This window comes from Hibiscus syriacus, unplaced genomic scaffold (assembly GCF_006381635.1).
Source record: "Hibiscus syriacus cultivar Baekdansim isolate YM2019G1 unplaced genomic scaffold, ASM638163v2 tig00110607_pilon, whole genome shotgun sequence".
In the NCBI taxonomy this organism is placed as follows: domain Eukaryota; kingdom Viridiplantae; phylum Streptophyta; class Magnoliopsida; order Malvales; family Malvaceae; genus Hibiscus; species Hibiscus syriacus.
This window is the reverse complement of record NW_024062799.1, coordinates 672,732-693,630: the sequence shown is the minus strand read 5'-3', so window position 1 is coordinate 693,630 and position 20,899 is coordinate 672,732. Positions and strand designations below refer to the sequence as shown.

The 20,899-nt window shown below is 33.5% G+C and overlaps 2 protein-coding genes and 1 pseudogene across 2 annotated transcripts; 1 reads left to right on the top strand and 2 right to left on the bottom strand.

Moving 5' to 3' along the window:
* Positions 1 to 1,965: 1,965 nt before the first annotated feature.
* LOC120135382 lies at positions 1,966 to 16,738 on the top strand. Its single transcript, XM_039151652.1, has 7 exons — positions 1,966 to 2,203; positions 2,307 to 2,355; positions 3,993 to 4,137; positions 4,360 to 4,656; positions 4,775 to 5,034; positions 5,863 to 6,129; positions 16,727 to 16,738. The coding sequence occupies exons 1-7, from the start codon at positions 1,966 to 1,968 to the stop codon at positions 16,728 to 16,730; spliced, it is 1,260 nt and encodes a 419-aa protein (XP_039007583.1). The 3' UTR covers positions 16,731 to 16,738.
* LOC120135267 lies at positions 6,411 to 8,209 on the bottom strand (annotated as a pseudogene).
* Positions 16,739 to 18,437: 1,699 nt separating the features above from the next.
* Positions 18,438 to 19,887, bottom strand: LOC120135320. The gene has a single exon (XM_039151603.1). It carries the CDS (start codon positions 19,762 to 19,764, stop codon positions 18,595 to 18,597), a length of 1,170 nt encoding a protein of 389 aa, XP_039007534.1. The 5' UTR covers positions 19,765 to 19,887; the 3' UTR covers positions 18,438 to 18,594.
* Positions 19,888 to 20,899: the final 1,012 nt, after the last annotated feature.

Sequence of the window (20,899 nt, the reverse complement as noted above, 5' to 3'; positions counted from 1 at the left end):
TCGACGACGTTCGACTACCATCCAAGAACCATACAGGTCGAACTCCGAGGAGGCCTGATTTTCACCGGGTGTCATGGTGTCAGTATTAGTCCGGTTATCGTCACCAACAACTTCGATATGATTTTTGTTGGGGATAATGGTCTCCGGATCAGTCGGGTTAGAGTGGAGGGACGTTTTCTCGGCCTTACACGCCTCCTTCATATGCCCAAAGCAACCGCAAGAAAAGCACACAGATATGAGGTTCTTGTATTCCACTATCTAAACCTTATTCAGGATCATGATTTTCGACCCAAGTGGCTTAGTAAGATCGATGTAAATCGCCACTCTTGCAAATCTTCTACGATGGTTCGTGTCTTTATGGAAGTCTAATTTGGCCACTCGACCCACTAGGTTTCCAATGCTGCTGAGAATTTTTTTATTATACATATATTCCAGTAAACTGGAGAACCGAATCCAAGCAATGACTAACGTCGGGTAAGGTTGGGATGTACGGAAGTCCATCGACCAAGGTTGAACTGTGAGATATTTGTCAAATATGATCCATGGACCTTCTGTTAGAACCTTGATGTAATCCTCCTTCATTTTGAATCTGGCTAAGAAATAGCCATTCTCGAGATCCATAAGAGTAAACGGCTGAGAAGGCTGTCATAGCGTGAAAATTCTGTTGGATAGAGCGTTTAGACTTATGTTCCTGCCCAGCAACTTCAACACAGCAGTCCTGGCCATGCTCGCTTCCATGAGCTTATAAGCCCGATCGTAAAATTGAATAGATGGTAAACCGGATTGGATTCCAGTGATTATATCCTCATCCAAGAGTCCTTATCCGAATCAGAACCGTTCGTTTGGTTACCACTGCCCGTTAGGACTAGTGGGTATGAAGGCGCCTGGGTAGATATGTTTTCAGCCAAAGTTTCGCCACCCTCTACATCCATCTCATCATGTTGTTCCTCTGCCTCTCTTGGGGGTTTGAAGCGGACTGTTTTGGTCGCATCCTGTTGCTCCGATGCTTCTATGGTGATTCGGCCGGCAGCGTGTTGCAGAGAGAAATTCTAAACATCGAGAGAGGTACAAGTTTCTATTTTGATTTTATTTCTATCCATATAATCGGTTGAAAGAAGTCCCCTACATGTTTAATAAAAAAATCTCCATATAAGCCTCTAATCATTCATTTGTGATTTTATATTTAAATTCAGTAAAATATAGAGAAACTTTTCATTTGAAATATAAGATTAATTAGTTACAAATAAAAAAAGTTAAAAATTATTTAGGTGTAGGAAATATAAAAATCATCCAATGACAAATTTAGAGGTAAGCATTTGTCTTCCCCAACTAATTCAATTTTTTATTAAAATGATACCTTGCATTACTAATAATCGAGGTTATAAAATAAGATCGACAAAATTAAAATTCGAGCTATCAGGTACCCTTTACACTTAATTTTATTTCTTAAACTATAATTTGATCATTGTCTAGTATATAACGACAAGCAATTCAATAAGTAACCACTCCGCTAGTCAAACTGCTACTATCTTCCTGTTGCTCTCATCGGATTACAGCAAGGGACAAAGTTGTATACTTTTTGGAGCTGAGTGGCGCAAGTGCTTGTCATGGGGGAGGGCCGGGCGCAGTGTTGTGAGAATCGGGAGATTGACGGCGGAAGAGGATGACATTTTGACCAAGCTCATGGACAAGGCTCCCGGAGATCATTGCCCAAGAATGCAGGTATATGTAACCAAAGTTTTCCTTCTTTTTGGCATTGTTGGATGATGGTTTTAGAATCCTTTGGGCTGCGTATTGACTGTGTGTGGTTCGACATTTGAAGGATTACTAAGGTGTGTGAAGAGTTGCAGATTAAGGTGGATTTAAGTACTTGAGAGCTGATTTGAAGAGGAAGAAACCATCATCAAATTACATCAATCCTAGCTCTAAACATATACGATAGAATCATAAATAAACGAAAATATTATGTCACGAGAAAATACGGGCCGCAATAAACCCAACTATGCCCGACCCATATCTAGCCCTAAACAAGCACGCCATTATTTGGAGAATGGTTTTAAACACGGTCGTTTCGATTCTCCATTTTTGTCGTTTCGATGCCCTGAAGCCGCGCTCGTTTATCGTACGAGAAGAGCGCTGCAAGCAAGCTCGGAGGCGATGCTTAAGTGCAGATTCCGAGTTCCAGTCTATCATCTATTCACCGGTAAGTTCTAAAAAAACTGTATCCTTTCCCCCCTCTTCCCTATCTTTTAACTCGCAATAAACCCAAAACGATGAAACTGACGCACCGAACAATTTCCCCACAGGTTATAGTGGCTTTGTTTCAGCGAGGAAAACAGCGCTTCCTATTACCTGGCAAGTTTCTCTGCTTATTTTATTACGACTTGCTTTTCTTTAATGTATTATTATGGCTCGTTTACAATTTTGCCTTCTCAATGCTATACATTTCCTTTTGTTATGGTATTAACTGATCGAACTATGCGAAAAGGAGTTTCGGCATTTCACGTTCCTCTGTAAATCTGATTCTTGACAATTTAGCTGTGCTTTGTTTCTTAAGTTTCATACCATGATGGGATGATGTTTGACAAAAAACCATTTGTGGGTGATTCTGTTAAGGGTTTATCTTTTAGGGGGGTGTTTGGTTCAAGGACATGTTTGGTTGGCCGGAAATCTCATTTCCGGTAATGTTTTATTACCAATAGTAGATTTTTTGGGTGTATTACCGGGAATGTCATTACCTCCCTCCCCTTATGTATTGTAATATTACCGGCGTTTTGGACTAAAATGATTTTAAATTTTTATTTTTTTTCGAAAATATCATTCTTCTGTCATTGAATAATAAAAATTCTACGAAGGTTAAATTATAAATTTATCCTTAAATTATTTTAGATTTACAAAAAAGACCTATAATTAAAATTTTATATGAAGTTAAGGGGTTAAAAAAATTTACCCTTTCATTAAACCTTTTTTATATTTTTTATTTTGTAAAACAATTAAAATATGAATTTAATTTTTTAAAGAAAATATATAAATATTTACAATTGTAATATTATACAAATATATAATAAGGATAATTTGGTCAAATATACATTCCAATAATCTTTTATTCCTTTAACCAAACACGGTAATCTTACATTCCTGCTAAACCAACCAAACACAAAATACAACATTCCCAGTAATCATATTCCCTGGTAATCTTTTATTCCCACTGGTAATCTTACATTCCGTGAACCAAACACACCCTTAGTAGTAGTAAGTCATTTCTCTCTTGCAAGGAATTTGGACACTATAGACTAGGATTAACATGAGTGTAGCAACTATTGTCGCCTTTATTACATTATCGCATAAAAGAATACAGTAAGGCACCTAGCATGGTTTCTTGCTGGAGGATGAGAAAGCTTATTTGTTATTATGATAGGAGTCATTGTTTTACTTTGTTTGTTTTAGTATATTGATGGATGAAACTTCATTTATGTGAAGTTGAGGCCATTATTTGGATATGCTTGTTGACATGCCTCGGTAGTATTGGCTCTGAGATGTAGTGTGATTTCAACAGTAGTATGTTCAAGAGTTTCTACAATTCTTCTGTAATGCATGCTTTATTATTCCACAGCTGTTTTGACGTGCTCATATGATTGCATTAATGAGGGAGTCATTTGAATCAATACTCTCTACTAGCATCGTGCTCCTGTTTTTCATCAACATGCTTTCATTTTTAATATTAGTATTTTGGAATGTGTGAGAAGATAAGAATAATGCAATAATTAGTGTCGCTTTGTAAATGAAAAGCTTTTCTGTGTGCGAACATTCTTGCAGTTTTTAGGAGCAGAATCAAGCTGCTGTTTTATTTTCCAATAAGATCATACATTCAAGTAGTGCATTATGTACGGGAATTCATAGATTCTATTTGCATTATATATCTAATACTGGAATTCATAGATTCTATTTGCACATATTATATATGAAGTTATCTTATGTACGGGTGGTTGCAGCATTCAGTCAAAAGGGTTTGAGAGCTTAAAGCGGTCATTGCATACTTCAACAGATGATGATGATTTTGCAGAATTAGGCTTACCAGAGGAAAGGGTTGGAGGTATTATTCGGAAACTGAAGACGGGAAAGCCTGAGCATTTTGTGGTAAGCATTCTTTCTTATCCTCCCTTTCCTCTCTCTATTGCCAATCATGTCTGAGCTGGCTGTGTGTGCGCGATCATTCCTGCATGTTCTTTTGTGTATTTTCCTTTTGACATCTCACTGCTAGTGCATGTATAATGAATAAACTTTCACTGCTATTTCCGCTTTCCATGTTGTCAATTGTGCTCTGACTTGATCACCATCTAAATTCTCTAATTTATGTAGAAAATTGGTGGTGCTGAAAAGAAGTTAAATGGGTCACATTTTAAGGCAGACAGCCACCTTAACATCAAGGATGTGTCACATAAAGTTGCAAAGTCTTCTGTTCCTTCTCTAGATCTTCAGAACAATAATGACGAAAAATCTAATTTCAGAACTTCACATTCTGTTACGATTAAGAATGTACCTTCTATAATCGACTGTCTCAAGTTGAAGAAAACAATTTCAGTTTTTGGCAAGGTGTCAAAGTTTTCCAAAAGGTCAGTTCCAAACGGACTTGATTGTTGTGACATTGAATTTAAGGTATTTTCTTTCTTGACTATAGAACTTTCCTTCCTCCTTTTCCATGTCTTTTTCCCCTCTTCATACGGTCACCTATTCTTTTGGGTAAAACATAAAGTGTTAATATATGATTTTCCAGCTTGAGAAGTCAAGAAAGGAAGCATTATCAATGGGCTATGTAACAGTGAAGGAAGTCTCTCTCCTAATATGGCCACTGCAGTCTTCGGAAACTGTTATAATTAGAATTAGGAACATCAGCTTAGAGACTGCAGAATCAGCAATACACTTTACATGCAAATCATGTGGTCTTTTCGAGGGTCTTGTGAAGTTGAAAGAGGATGTTGTGGATGCCTCATTTAGAGTGAATGGTGAGACAGACACAAAGACCATACTTAAAAAGTAAGAAACATTCACCATTTCTATTAATAGTGGTTACAATCTTGCAGATCTTTTTAAATTTATTTTATTAGGATATAATCGTGGTCATGCATGTTTGTCACCCTTGCGGTAAGCTGTTAGTGGGGCAGATATGAAGTCCACAGGCAATTATCTGAGTGAAATTAAAGTCTTAATAAGCTTATTAGCGCTTTTCTTGTTGGCAATGCTAGTCACATTGAGCTTTGCTCTTGTTGCTTTTAGATTTTCTCGATAATGATAGGTAATTAAGTGCCATATTAGAAATGTGATATTAAAATGAAACATTTTTCTATTGAAACTGAGGAGATTCTTCCTCCACTTTTGAAATGAATTTCTCTTTAGCGTGGGAGGGATAGGGTGTCTTCAGGTCTAAATCAGAAATCACTGGAGGTTTGTTCATGTTGAAGTCACTGATTAGCAAATTGATGTTCCTTTCCTAGCTTAGTTGTTTAGTCGTAACAAGTGGAAGGCGTAAGCTCCACTAGAGAGAGGGGTGAGCAGCAAGCAGGCTGAGGTTAGTCTCATATGAATGGAAATTTTCTGTGCAGATTTGAATCTCATATTTGGAAGGCAACCTTTTTAAGCTTAGTTGAACCATAGAAGAAGAACCGTTCCGATTGCATCAATTAATAGTGTGTTTGATTTACACAATTATTGAAGTTTTGTCATCAAATATATAATTTCTTCTGATTTCAACCCATTCAATAAATGGTTTGCTTTCGGTAGGTCTTGCCAATATTATGGTTTGAGTAACATTAAGGCATGTTGTAAGTTGGTTCATACTAACATTGTAGATATTCTTATTGTTAGATTGAACTCTATAGTCATGGATGAGTCCAAATGGTCAGCCCGTTTACAAGATGGTGAGTCTCCCTCAATGGCAATGACCGAAAATGGCAATGCTGAAGATGATGACTTGGCGTTTAAAATTGGTGGACATTTTACTTACTGGGAAAGGGAAATACGGATGAAGAAGATTTGTGTCAACGACCTGCAGCTTCTGCATCATAGCTTGCTTCACCTTGAAGATCACCCTCTGAAGGCAGATGCTAGCTTTCCGCCATCAAAAGAATCTGAGTTGTGAATCTCAGTAGGCAGCAGCAAATTACTAGAATGAGTTCATTAGAATTTGAGTATCAAATAAACGGCATTTGCTTACGACAGCTTCCGAGATAAGCCTGTTAGAGCCTCAATCGGGGTTTAACCCGTATAAACGTGACCAATTTTCCCTCTCATTGCTTTCATAAAATTCATGATCACATTAATCATTACTGATATTATCATAATTTAATATAAATAAAAAGTATTCTATTAATATCAAGTTATTAATACAATAGAAAACAAAAAAGGATTTTCGTTCGAGATTTTATGCATACTGCTATGAAAAAGGCTGGCGAAGATTTCTCAAAGCATCTAATCCCCAGATTCATCCGCTTTCAAATTCAAATTAGACTCTCCAAACGATCTCTCGACTAAATTCAGGATCAGACATACCCAGTGAGGAACATACCGATTAAAGACTTCACACATGAGCATCGTTGTTCCTCAACTTCGATACTAGGCGAATTCTCTTGACCTGGACCAAATTGCAATTCTAATGATGATTGACCAGCTGGCTGTGTTTTATCTGAACAGACCGCATGAGTGCTGCCCTCCTTAAATCAGAGGAGTGGACAATATCACTTGGTGAGGATGGAAACCGGCCCTCTGTATCGGACCCTCTTTTACGAGGCTGCGAACAAGTACCAGCGCCGACATTTCCAGGTAAATGGTGTGAACTGGTTGAAGGAGTGGAGCAGAATGCGTTCAGAGGTCTTTCTATATGGAGAAACAGGACTTGTAGGCCGACTATCAGGATGGGAGAAGTAAGTGTTCATAGGTGTCTCGGACAATCGCGTGTCATCTGAATCTTCAGACATTGGTGAATATTGCCATGCCATCTCATCCCTAGAAACAAAAATGAGGATGAGTTTTACAAAGATGCAAAAGCTTAATCACATTGTCAGGAGAAACATAGAAACAGATATTTTACACCGTTGAAGTAAATCATACAAATATTAAGTTCGAAATTAGCATCCGGAAATGCTAGCAAAACTGAGCATTTGAAACCTAATCCAACTTAAGCAAACCTACAGATAACTAGCTAAGTGGTTAACCTCATACAAATACAATCCATCCTCATCACATAAAAATTGAAGACGAGACCTTCATAGAATGCAGTCCAGTCACAGGCAAAATTCAACACAAGAATCACCAAGATATCGAAATAAGAGCTAGTGCAAGATTAACATAATATCAGCATCTTGTTAGAAAAGATGGATTCCCACATAAGCACAATGCCAAAGACAGATATTGCACAATGTGTTTCTATATATTGCTATCTTCAAGCCATTGATCAACATAGAAAAGCATGTATAACAAGCTGATGTAGTTATCAACATTTATCAATCAGTAGCTTAAATCCAAGGGTGGGTCATAACATTTAGTCTCTTCAATCTTTCATAATTCTGGGTTTGGTTATCTGCAACAACTAACCTTGGAGAGAAAGTAGCTTCGGATCTAGCAGGAGATTCCAGGAGATATTCAGGAAGTGGGTCCCCAACTGTTAATCCGTTCAAACTAGACGCCATTATCTGCAAGCAAATACTTCAATTTCCCAATATTTGAAACCCTTTAATGCAATTTCCCAAAAAAAATAAACCGAGATAAAGAAATGTCAACTACCCAGATAAATTAAACTAGAAAAAAAAATTAGATGATCAAACTTTCTACACTACGAATATCTAATAGGATAGAATTAAATAAGGATTAAAGATTGAGAGCTTGGGTATTTTAAAAACGAGTGAAATAAAATAAAGGAAGAAGAAAAAAAACCTCACTGAGATAACGCTTGTGAGAATGGAGATTGTCGACGTAAACCTCATCTTCGGGATCTCTGCTTCTCTTCCCACTTGGGGACGGCGCCGACGACGACGACGCTGTTGCGGAGCTTGATTCAGCACGCATTGTGAGCTCTAATTCTTTGTTTCGTTTGGGTTAAATCTCATTAAAGAAGGAAAATATTTGGGATTGGGGGACATTGAGTGATGGGGAAAAAATGCAGAAAATAAAGTGAAATATTTGGCTGGAGATTTGAGACATATAACAGGAAGATGAATGAGACTAATAGTGATCCGTTCCGCCGGTGTAAGATTGAGATTATACAATAGGTTTGGAATTTTGACACGTTAGTATTTAAACTATTAATTTTAATATGTTTTAGTATCTAAATTTATTCATGAAGTTTAATTTTTATTTCATTTTAATACTTGTTAAAAAATTTAGTTTTTGTTTCATTTTAATACTGTTGTTCAAAATTTAACGTTATGTTTTGAAAATTTAATGAATCAAATGATAATTATTCTTATATGTCACGAGTTCGAGCATCAGCGACTATAGTAAAGTGATTAAGCGTTCATTGTTAAATAGTTGAGAATATTTAGAATGAATACTACTTTGTAATCACCTTAACTTAATAAAAAAAAGTTAAGTTTTGAAAGTTTAGGTACTAAACGCGTTAAGCTTTTAATGATGATATACTAAACTAAAATGAAAATTAAACATTAGGTATGATTTTGAAAAAATTGAAAGTTTAGATATTAAAACCAACTAAAACTTATAGTTTATATACTAAATATTTAATTTATCCTAATACTTAATAGGATGGGAGGAGGTCATTGTTTAATATAAAATTGGATAAACTACCATTTTCCTTTTGTATTTGTACATTCTTCAATAAATTTAAAAAGGTTATGTTTTGGTCATATATGTCAGCAGTTGTTATATTTTAATCATTGAGTTTTAATTTATGTTAATTTGTTGACGTGACATGTTAATGAAAGATATTAATTTTTAATTTATTATTAAAATTTTAGATAAAATATTAATTTAATATTAAATTTTAGATCAAATATAATTTTATTCTCTAAATCGTATGTAAAATATCGATTTGACCATTAAATTCAACTAAAATCTCCTTTCATGATCTACGACTCACCACCTTCATTGCCATTCACTACTGACTGTTATCTAAATAACTATTGGATTCTAAAATTTTTAATTTGTTCATTTTGACCTCTATAATCATTAAAATTATATTTTTAAAATTAACAAATAAATCATAAAAGTTTGGAAAATCATAAGAAGAAGAAGAAAAAAAAACTGGTTTTTTAAAGAATCTTTATGGACTTCTTTTTATTTTTATGATTTTTTTTAATTTTATGGTTTTTATTTTTATTTTTAAATTAAAATTTTAAATTAAAATGGGCAAAGCTCTTTTTGAAAGCTTTTCGTTTTGGGAATGTTTATGGAATTGTTTTTGTCCAAAATTTCATTTTATTATAAAAGTATTTTTAAATAATTCATTTTCAACTAAAATTTATGTTTGAAACGTGATTTTTGACTCGAACAGGGTCAATTTGGTATTACTGTTGAAAAATAACTTTTAAAATTGTCGTAGAAAATTACTTTTAAAACTTCTTTTCAAATGCAGTTTAAAATTTAATTGTTTGAAATTATTACTAAATGACGATTTTGAAAAGATAAAATGTATATTATATACATTATGTTATAAATTAAAAATATAATATTTAAGTAATACTTACATTTATTAATACTATGATATAAAATACATTAACTTAAACTATAATAAAAATATAAAAAGGTATTTTAGGATAAGTCAATAATAATATTTTTATATATATAATATTTTATTAAGAAAAAATATATTATCATACCTTTTAACGTGTGGACTTAAAATTATTGTGGAATAATAATTCTTCCTATTTAACTACAACCACTCATTTATCATTTGAAATTTAAGATAATATTTTAATTATTTTGATTTAACCATAATTATTCATTTAAAATTTAAAATAAAATAATGTAAATGATATAATTATATTTTCAACCATTCAAAAATTAAAAAAAATATATTATAAATAAATTTAAAAGAAATTATTATATATGAAATATATCAATTTAAATCATAATAAAAATATACAAATACAAATAAACAATATAACCATAATAAAAATATATTTTATAATAACTCACTATTAATATTTTAATATATAAATAAAAATTTATTTATTTTTGAGTAATTAAATAAATTATTAAGTAAAAAATTATTTTTTAAGATGTTAACATTAAATTATTAAAATATAAATATAAATATATAATTAATAAATTAAATTAAATTTCAAAGTTATTTTTCTAAGGTAAATGATTGGAGTTCATACATTAATAAGAGTAAAAGTATAAAATTGCTTCTAAACACAAAGTAAGAAGTGAAAAAGTTAAAAAACCTAATTTTTTATGTTGGTTTGAAATGGATATTTTATAATATTTTTAAATTTTTACCTAATAAATAATAATTTTACAGTCAAATCAAATTTTTCACTAAAAATATATTACTAAATATATATGTCATAAAAACTATGTTTTTACATTAAAAAAATCATCGACTCGTTTGAAGAAGCATATAAGATAAGTGAGATGTCAACCTCAACCAAACTTAACATATAAAAATAAAAAATATAAAAAGGCAAATTAAATGATGTACCCAAACTCTCACCATCACAATAGAAATAAATTATAAACGAATGAATGATCTGACATGAGAAAACCACCCCTTGGGTATTAAGTCATAACTTGATATATAAATTAAACTAAAAACTCATAATTTGATTTTTTTGCATATAATAAAATAATATTTACTCATAATTTAATTTATAACTTTTTTTTGAATAATTATAAAATAATATTTACTCATAATTTGATATATAACTTTTTTTATCAATGAAACATAAAAGAAGAAAGTGATATGGGCCTTAATGTGGGCTCTAAAACGGGGGTAGACCTAGCTATTAGTGGCTTAAAAGTTGATCGATTAACTATCGTAATGAAGTGAATCAAAACGGTAAATGAATAGTAAAAAAATGATTCCATGCACATAGGGAATATAAAAAGGTAAAAGGGTAAACCAAAGTCTGATGTTTTTGATGCGTTTAGCAGCGGGAAGGAATCTGTGTGGTAGTGTGGCTCCACGGTCGGCGCAATTGGCGATAAATATCTGACGCACAACTGCACAACCCATGAGGCCACCACCCACTGCAGGCTACAGCTATCCTAATTCCCTCAAAATAAAACCTTAAACACATTGCTTAATAGGGTCCATAAATTTTAATTATTTTCACCATTTCCATTTACCCATATTCCTAAGTTAAAAAGAAAAAGATAACAACCATCATTCTTTCTTTTTTTTATAAGTAAATTATATTCCATCCAAAAAAATCGCAGTTTAGCTGCTACAAAATGAACTGTCACAAACTAAAAAGTTCCCAGTTTATGTATAAGAATCTATTACCATCATCTACTCTATGTAAACTAAGGCTATACAATTTTGCTTTCACTGCCACCTTAATTCTTTTTACAATTACCTCACTTGACCATCATCTACTCTATGTAAACTAAGGCTATACAATTTTGCTTTCACTGCCACCTTAATTCTTTTTACAATTACCTCACTTGAGCTTGAGATGCCTATAAAATGCCTATAGTTACGCTCTTCCCAAATATAATACAAAAAACCAGTCCAAGCAAGTTTTAGAATCTGTACCCGAAAAGTTTTGCCCTTCAGGTTTCCAACCATCCAGCTAAGGCGTTGATCCCAGGTAAGAGCAGCACAACGAGTACCACAAAGGCTTATAACAGTGTTCCAAACATCCATAACAAAAGGACAAGCAGCAAATAAGTGATCCCTTGATTCAGAGTCCGAACCACATACCAAACAAGCAACATCAACAGTTAAACCAAAACGGGAAAGCTTGTCTTTAGTTGGCAGTCGATCGAGGATGGCCATCCACGAGATTAAGGAGAATTTGGGAATATGGGACGTGAACCAGATAAGCTTATGCCAACTCACCTTCTCCCTTCTAACTCTAATACAGTCCCATACCCATATGCCTTTAATAAGGCGCAAATTAGTACCAGGAGAAAACAGATTACTCGCAAGATCTCGCAGCCTCAAAAGTTTAGCCAAAATCCAGCTGAAGTGGGGTTTACAAATTGCTTCCCAATAATTCGCAGATTGAAAACAATAAGCTTTCACCTAGGCGATCCACAATGAGCCTTCCTCCGCTAAGATATTTCTTATAAGCAACAGACAACAAGATTTGCTCCAAAGAGAAAGATCCCTGTGTCTCAAACCACCCTCAAACTTAAGGGAGCAAATTTGGTTCCAGCCTACACGGGCTCCTCTAGCCGAGGCGTCACAACCCTTCCAAAAAAACCGCATACAAAGCCTCTCAACATCCCTAATGATCCCTTTAGGTATGATAAGCTGCCTACACCAAAAATTAAAAATGCTGAAGATGACCGACTTAACAAGCTGCAATCTCCCTCCAAAACTGAGTTTTTTTGCTGGACCATTGGCTCAACTTATCCTTAATTCTTTCAAGCAGAGCAGTGCAGTCCTTACCAGTGAGCTTTCGAGTGACTAGGGGAACCCCAAGATACCGAACTGGAAGCTGAGCCACTCTAAAGCCAGTAGCTAACCGGATCTGATCAATGGTGTTTTCACTCAAGCCACAAACAAAGAATTCAGTTTTCAAGACATTTAACTTAAGCCCTGTCATAAAACATTTCCAAAGTACTTTGGACTCCAAGCACAGATTCAAGAGAACCATGACAAAAGACCAATAGATCATCCGCAAAACAAAGATGGGTGAGTTGGATTCGTTTGCATTTGGGATGATACTTAAAAACACCCTTCATAGCAGTAATATTCAAGAGAGAAGACAACACATTCATCACTATAACAAAAAGATAGAGTGACAATGGGTCACCCTGCCTAATCCCCCTGTCCCCCTTAAAGAACCCCACCAGGCTGCCATTCAAAGAAACAGAATACATAGGAGTAGTAATGCAACCACTGATCCAATTGCAAAACATTTCAGGAAGACCCATTGCTCTAAGAATGTTCAGCAAAAAATCCCAATTAACAGAGTCAAAAGCCTTCTGGAGGTCTATTTTAATAGCACACCGAGGAGAAAGATTTTTCCTTGAATATCCTCTAACCACTTCTTGAGCCAACAAAGTGTTATCCACTATATTCCTGCCCTTAACAAAAGCTGTCTGATTCTTGGAAATCATTTCAAGAAAGTAGGGAACAAGTCTATCTACAAGGATTCTAGTTATAGTTTTATAGACTACAGAACAACAAGATATCGGTCTAAAATCTTTTGCAAAACAAGCATTTGAGGACTTTGGAACCAACATTAAAGTTGTAGCATTAAAAGCAGGCAGCAAGAAATAAGTTTAAAAGTAATACCTCACGGCAGAAATAAAGTCACTGCCCACAATTTCCCATGCAGCTTTGAAAAAAACCAGAAGTAAAGCCATCTGGACCCGGGGCTTTGTCATTCCCTTGCCTAAATAAAGCCTCTTTAATCTCCAAATTACTAACCTCCTTAGTGAGAAAAGAAACAGCTCCATCAGGCAGAGAATACCTCAGTAAATCTTTCAAACTCTCAATAGGAGAACCCTTAACCAAAGGGTCAGTGAAGCCAATAAGATTAGTGAATAACTTCACTAACTCTGCAGCCATACCATCAAAGGTATCATATCTCTGTCCATCCTCACCCATAACTAATCTGATTGTATTCTTTTTCTGATTTACTTGTGTCCTCTGATGAAAGAATCTGGTGTTTAAATCACCTTCCCTAAGCCAGTGAGCTTTTTCTTTTTGCTTGTAGAAAATAGATTCTGCAATCTCCAAATCCACTAGCTCAGCTTGAATCCTCCTCTCATCATCAACTTTTCGCTGCTCCGGGTGAGTCAGATTAAAAATTTGAGCCAATTCTAATTCAGCCTTTTTGCTACTTACCCTGCCAGAGATATCAAAAGAGTACTCCTTATTCAATTCCTTTAGACGGGGCTTGAGCCTTTTCAACTTGAGGAACAAGCAGCTCATGGCATTATCCCCACTCTGTCCATACCAAGTATCTCTAACAATACCCAAGAATTGCTCATGCCCGGTCCAGCAATTAAAGAATTTAAAAAGGCGAGGTCTCTTGGTCATGCCATCCTTGTGTGACCAGAGTAAACCAAGGCAGTGGTCAGAAACTCCTTGGGCAGCAAATTCAGCAAAAGAATCAGGGGTGATCAAGCAGCCACTGATCATTGACTAACATCCTATCTAATTTATGAGCTAAATAAGATTCATCCTGCTTGTTCGACCATGTAAATAATGGCCCAATAAACGGATGGTCCATGAGGTCAAGATTCTCCAAGCAATCCTGAAAGTCTTTCATGTCAGGGGTGCAGTGAATACCCATAATATCAAAATCAGAGCTCTCCTCTGCTTTTGCAATAATATTGAAGTCCCCCCCAATTACCCATGAGGAAGATCCAACCTCATTCCCAACAAAGGTTAGGTGTTCCCAAATTCCCCTCTTAGCAACCATCATTCTTGATCTCAGTGCCATGTGCATATCGTTCCATTTTCAATGAAATCCCAAATGTGTATAGACGGTCCAACCACATAAACCCAGCTGAGGGAAACGTATGGTCCCAGTTAAATGTGGTCATGGATTTACAACAATCTCAAGATTATAATTTATCAATTTCATTAAAAATAAAATAGAAAATACATAGAGGTTGTTGTGCTTTTAAAAGAAATTAATGTGACAATCACATCATTTTTTTAATTTAGTCCTCTAACCAAAAAAATAAGTTTAATGTGATCTTTTAACCAATGTTTTCATCATTCAATCGTTATTGTACTGATACGAAAGTTGATGTGACGATCTATGGAGTTGACGTGTATCTATCCGAAGTGGTTGATAATGTGGCGTGTAACATGGTAGATGAACTAAATTGATAATTCAAACGTGGTAGATGAATTGTCATGTCAGTACCGTAAATTGCCATGTCAACACTATGAACTGTCACATCAGTATCATAATAGTCATATGATGAAAAACGTTGGTAAAGGGCCATATTGAGTTTATTTTTTAAGTTTGAGTGTCACATTGTGAGAAGAAATAATACAAGGGCAACAAATGGTTTTTTTTAAAAGAACATGGATCTCTTATGTATTTTTTCTACTGGTGTAAATGAACAGAACGTTCGGTGAACTGTTCGTGAATCGTTCGTATAACGTTCGTTTATGTTCGTTTGTTAAGCTAAATAAACAAACATGAACAAAAAAAAGTAATGTTCATTTAATAAATGAATTAGCATGAACAAAGACGTGTTTGGTTCGTTTATGCTCATGAATAAGCTCATTTATAAGCTCATTTATGAGTTCGTTTATCAACTTGAAACAAACTCGTTTACCCAATTCTCATTTTCCTTTTATATTTTATATTTTACATTTTAAATTTTGATGAATATAAGGATTAAATAGAACATATGATAAAAGTTGTATTTTAAACTATGAATTTTAATGAGTTTAAGCACCAATGGCATAATTTTATCATTTGTTTAGCTTGCAAATGAAATTAAAAAATGAATATATAAACGAACGATAAACAAACACTAAAACAACGCTAAACGAACACTAAATGAACGCTAAACAAACATGTTCATGAACGTGTTCATGAACATATAAACGAACGTTAAATGAACATGTTCATGAACATATAAACGAACAAGTTCACGAACATTAAATGAACATGTTCGTGAACAAGAAATAAACGAACATGAACACCTTCAAAAATAAATAAACGAACACGATATTGAAAATTTAAACGAACACGAAAACCTTCAAAAATAAGCAAACGAACATGAACATAACCTTGTTCGTTCAAGCTCAGATCATTTACACCCCTACTTTTTTCCAAAAATAAATGTTAAAAAAGATGTTTAAAATTTTAGGTAAATTACGTGTTTAGTATATAAATTATCAGTTTTGATCCGTTCTAATACCTAAAATTTCATTTTTTTCCAAAATTATACCTAAAATTTTGTTTTTATTTCATTTTAGTACCTCATTCAAAATATAATGATTAATTTTGAAAAAATTGAAAGTTTAGATACTAAAACATATCAAACCTGATAGTTTACGTACTAAACATGTTAAGTTTTTAACGGTGGAGGTACTAAAATGAAATAAAAAATAAATATTAGATATGATTTTAAAAAACATTAAAAATTTAAGTACTAAAACAAACTAAAACTAATAATTTATATACTAAATACGTAGTTTACCATCAGTTTTTTAGTAAAGTATGAGACGTAATTGATTATGTACGTTCACCGTTAACAGTAGTTAAAAAAATATTCGTTCATCATCCAGAACAGAGCATGGGATATAATTTATTTATAAAATTTTAAATTTTAAATGGAAAAGTTAAGTTTTTCTAAATTCTAAGAAGAAATAAAATTATTAATCCTAAAGCATCAATTCTGTTGTATGTACTCGTTGATGTCTACTCGATTGTTACCAAACCTTCATTCTTAGTCATTTCCTAATTCTTCGGAAGTCTTACGTACGGCAATTATTAAAGAAATGTGTTATTAGTTTTATTATTTTTGTTTAATAAAATCGATAAAAAAATTATAAAAAATATTATTATTTTTATTGATTTTATTATTAATGAACACTTTACCCGACTTGGTAATATATCAGGTAGAAAAAATAATGTTTTAGATAGCGCTTTATTAGATATATTACTAAACTCGGTAAAACGCTCAATAATATTTTGGGTAGAAATAATAATATTTTTGATAATTTTTTACCGATTTTGTTAAAAAAATTAATAAAATTGATAACATCTTTTCTTAATCGTATATTAAAACTATCGTACGATATAACTTCCCTAATTCCTCAAGTTACTAATTCCTTAAGTTACTAAATCTCAAATACTTCAAATTCACAATCAATAAGTCTAATTCGAGTTACTTTCTCAAGTCTCGTCGGAAATGCCTATTGGTCGTCATGTGTCTCGAAATGATCATCTCATGTCCTCTTGTTGATGGGGAATCCACTCTCCTCGGTGACAGCCGAATTAAATTGGAAAATGGACAATGGCTTTTGACATTGATCAGTGTTCTCTCACGGTGATGGTGGCTAATAACGAAATAAACTCAATTTTGAAGGTATATAAAGAACTTTACAAATTTCAAGTGATTTTTTAGAAAAAAAAATGATTTTTATTTTTATTTTTAAAAAAAATTAAAATAATATATTTCGTGTCAAACATTAATTATTAATTTTTCATAATTTTATTTTATGATGGTGACAAAATTAACTTTAAAATGGTTAAGCATTTGTTTTAACTAAAAAAATTGAATATTTAAATTAAATTTTTTTATTTAAATTAATTATAAAATAAGTGTTCAAACTCTTTTTTTATTTATCCATATACTTAACGTTATAATTTTTTTACTTTAGGTGTATCGATTATATTGATAGTTAAAAAATCTCGTTGTAGGACAAGTGTCAAGTTATTGTAATTTTATTTTTTAAATAAAAATTTAAACATTATTTAAACATCATTTTTTTAAAAGTTCTCACGTCCCCACCCCCACCCCCACCCCAAAACCCACATGCCCCCTCCCCTCACCCCTTCGTGCCCTCCCTCTCTCCCCAAACCCCCGACCGAAAGTCTGAAACAACCTTGAAACCCCAATTAGAACAATAAATAAAAGTAATGGTGGCCGACGGGTCGACAACTTTATATTCCAGATTAAGGGCGGCCGATGATTATTATTAAGATTTAAGAATTGGGTTGGGATTTCAGAGATTAAAGATTGAACTATAGGAGTTTAAAATTTTTGAATTTTGAGACTATAGTAAGAGTTATGATCAGTCAGGGGTTAGTGGGTAACATATAAGGCACCATTCTTTGAAAAATGGGTGGTTTTTAGATAAAAACGCCTGCAGATTGAACGTTTATTTTCTTATTAAATCTTTTAATTTAAGCATAATTTAACCCTCAACCTCCGGCAAACACAACGGAAAATGGGTCATTATCTTTACTACCAAACCACTCAAGGTCTCCTCTCCCCTAACCCATGTGGGTCTGATGGAAGTTCATTACTCAGATAATAACAAAGAATTACAGCTCAACTAACAAATAAGAACGTAATCCATGTGGGTCATCTGCCTTTGATACCATGGGTACAGGTACTTGCACATTTGATAAAAATGACCTGAAATAACAAATCACATCTTTGGAAAGGAGTGGTGAACGGTGATACATGCCGAATACCCCACACACATCGATCAACTTACGTAAATCCAAACATTACCCTACGAAAAGTAGACAATGGCCCTAAACATGTCGCTATTGTTCAACAGTCATTTCAGACCATGAACACAGAGTCTAAATCCGGAATCACAACGAAAAGAAGCTTTAACAATGTTGATTAAATACATAACATAGCTTCTTTGTAACTATAGGCTTACCACAAAAAGATCAAATTAATACATAAAACAGTATTATACAATTTAAGGAACTATTCATAAAACAGTATTGCTCCGTCCACCGTGAACTAACTGGATGAGACTGGATTCAAGCTTCTGGCGAGGCCGTTAAGTGCACCGTAACTTTTCGAACTGAAGCTCAAGCAACCGAATAATCCTTGTCTGTAAGGCAAGTAAGTCCTCTTCTTCATTTCCTCGGCTTGAGCTCTGTTTGTAGTGTAGTGCAACTCGTGCGGCGACGGCGGGACTCGTCGTTTTGCTACACTGTTGGACGGTTTCCCGGAACCCGCTTTATTGCCCGCGCCTTGTTTGATTTCCTTTTGCTTACGTTTCAAAGGTGGAGGCTTTTCCTGTTCCATTTGAGCCTTTTTCTCTTTTGATGGTGAAAAGGAAATGGAAGTCCAGAACTTTTCCTTCCCATTCGCTCTCCCTTCACTTTTGCTTCTATACAAAAGATCTTTCAGGAATATCCATTTTTTGGAGTTTCTGCCCGAAGATGAAGATCTTGATGAAGATGCAGAGGAAGACGGTGTCGTTTCCTTTGACACGTCGGTTTCTTTCAATCCTTCCAAAATGAGCTTATTGACTTCTTTCCGTTCTTCTCTGTTACATTGTTCTTCTTTTTCATCTTCCCATTGAAAATATGGGTTTCGAAGCGGTGATAAAGATCTCGCCTTTCTATGAAGTGATCTGCTTCGAAGTTTCAGATCCCTTCCTCGTGAAGCGTCTTGCTTGTTTCCACCTTCATCGTCTTCCTCGACGTCTAGATCTAATAAAGGAGCTAGATTCTGGGGTCTTTGCAAGTGAAAGGAGAGCTTCATGGGCCTGATCTGGCCGTTCAAGAACAATTCGTCAGCCGAACTCATGGATCCAGCGGTGACAGAACCATTACTGGAGAAGCGAGACGAGAACTCGAACTCCAGAGACGAAGCATCCGATTGAGACGGAACAAACGAGGAATCGGACGAAAGATGAGAGTTTGGGGAAGAAGAAGAAGACAGAATGAAATACATGGGACTAGCCGGCGCACTGAAGAAGTATCCCGAGGAGGGGCCACGACCGGAGCTCGATGGTGCACTAACGTAGGGAGTGGAGCAGGTTGAACCAAAGTCTTCATTGAAACGCGGCGTTTCAGTGTGGTCGCCATCATTGTAAGAAGAAGAGAGGTGAGTTCCAGTTCCAGTTCCAGTTCCAGTTCCAGTACTATGATTATTGTTAAGGTTTTGAGTTAAATCCATATTGAGAAAGAGAAAGGGCTTAGATAAGATTTAGATGTGAGGGAAGCTGGTGGAATAGCTTGCGGTGCACGTAATAATGGAGTAGACAGTGCGCAGGGAGCGAGGAGGAAGGCGCTGTGTAATAGGCTGCTTTTTTCGACTAACAGCAATAGAGGTTGAAGTATTTATATATATATATACGGACAGAATTTAATTTTGTCCAATCCAACAATCTTAAATTATATTTATATTTATTAATACTATGATATATAAAATATATTAATTTAAATAATAATAAAATATAAAATAAATATTTTAAGATAATTTATTAATAATATTTTTAAAAATAAAATATTTTATTAAAGATAATATATTATCAATACTTTTAAATACGTCGATATAAAATTATTACGAAATAATAATTTAAATATTTATTTTGACGAAAACAATTTACAAAAAAATATATTAGAGTTTGTAAATTAAAGTGAATTTTAATATATAAACTATGAATTTTATTTATTTTCAAGTAATTAAAATAAAATATTAAGTAATAAATTATTTTTTAAGAATGTTAATATTAAATTATTAAAATAAAATATAAATATATAATTAAGTAGAATTCGTAAAAATAAAATTATAATTTATTTTCAAACCAAAATTAAAAATGAAAAACCTACGAATCTAATTTTTACTATTGGTTTAAAATATATTTTTCACCATTTTTTACCCATTTAATATTAATTTTACAGTCGAAACAAATTTTACAACTAAAAGTACGTTTAAAGAACCACGTCAGTGGCCAAACGGGGCCATACTCTGCAATAATCCATAAATAATAAGCATATGTTGTAACTTGTAAAAAGTAAATTATGGATATTCAATGTCTAATATGGATTGTTTAATCCATTGTTCTAATTTTAAAAGTAAATTTATATCGTTTTAAAATTTATCAATAGGATTTAAAGATAAAAGAAAATATTATTCTTTTTAAACGAATTCGAGTAATTGTTTTTGTAGAGTATATGTGTTATTAATTAATTAAGAAAATTTTGAACATATATTATCTTGCAACCGTGAGAGAATATTAAAAAAATATGATTCTTATTCTTTTAGAGTTTTTGATTTGATGTATCAGACAAATTTATATAAAATTAAT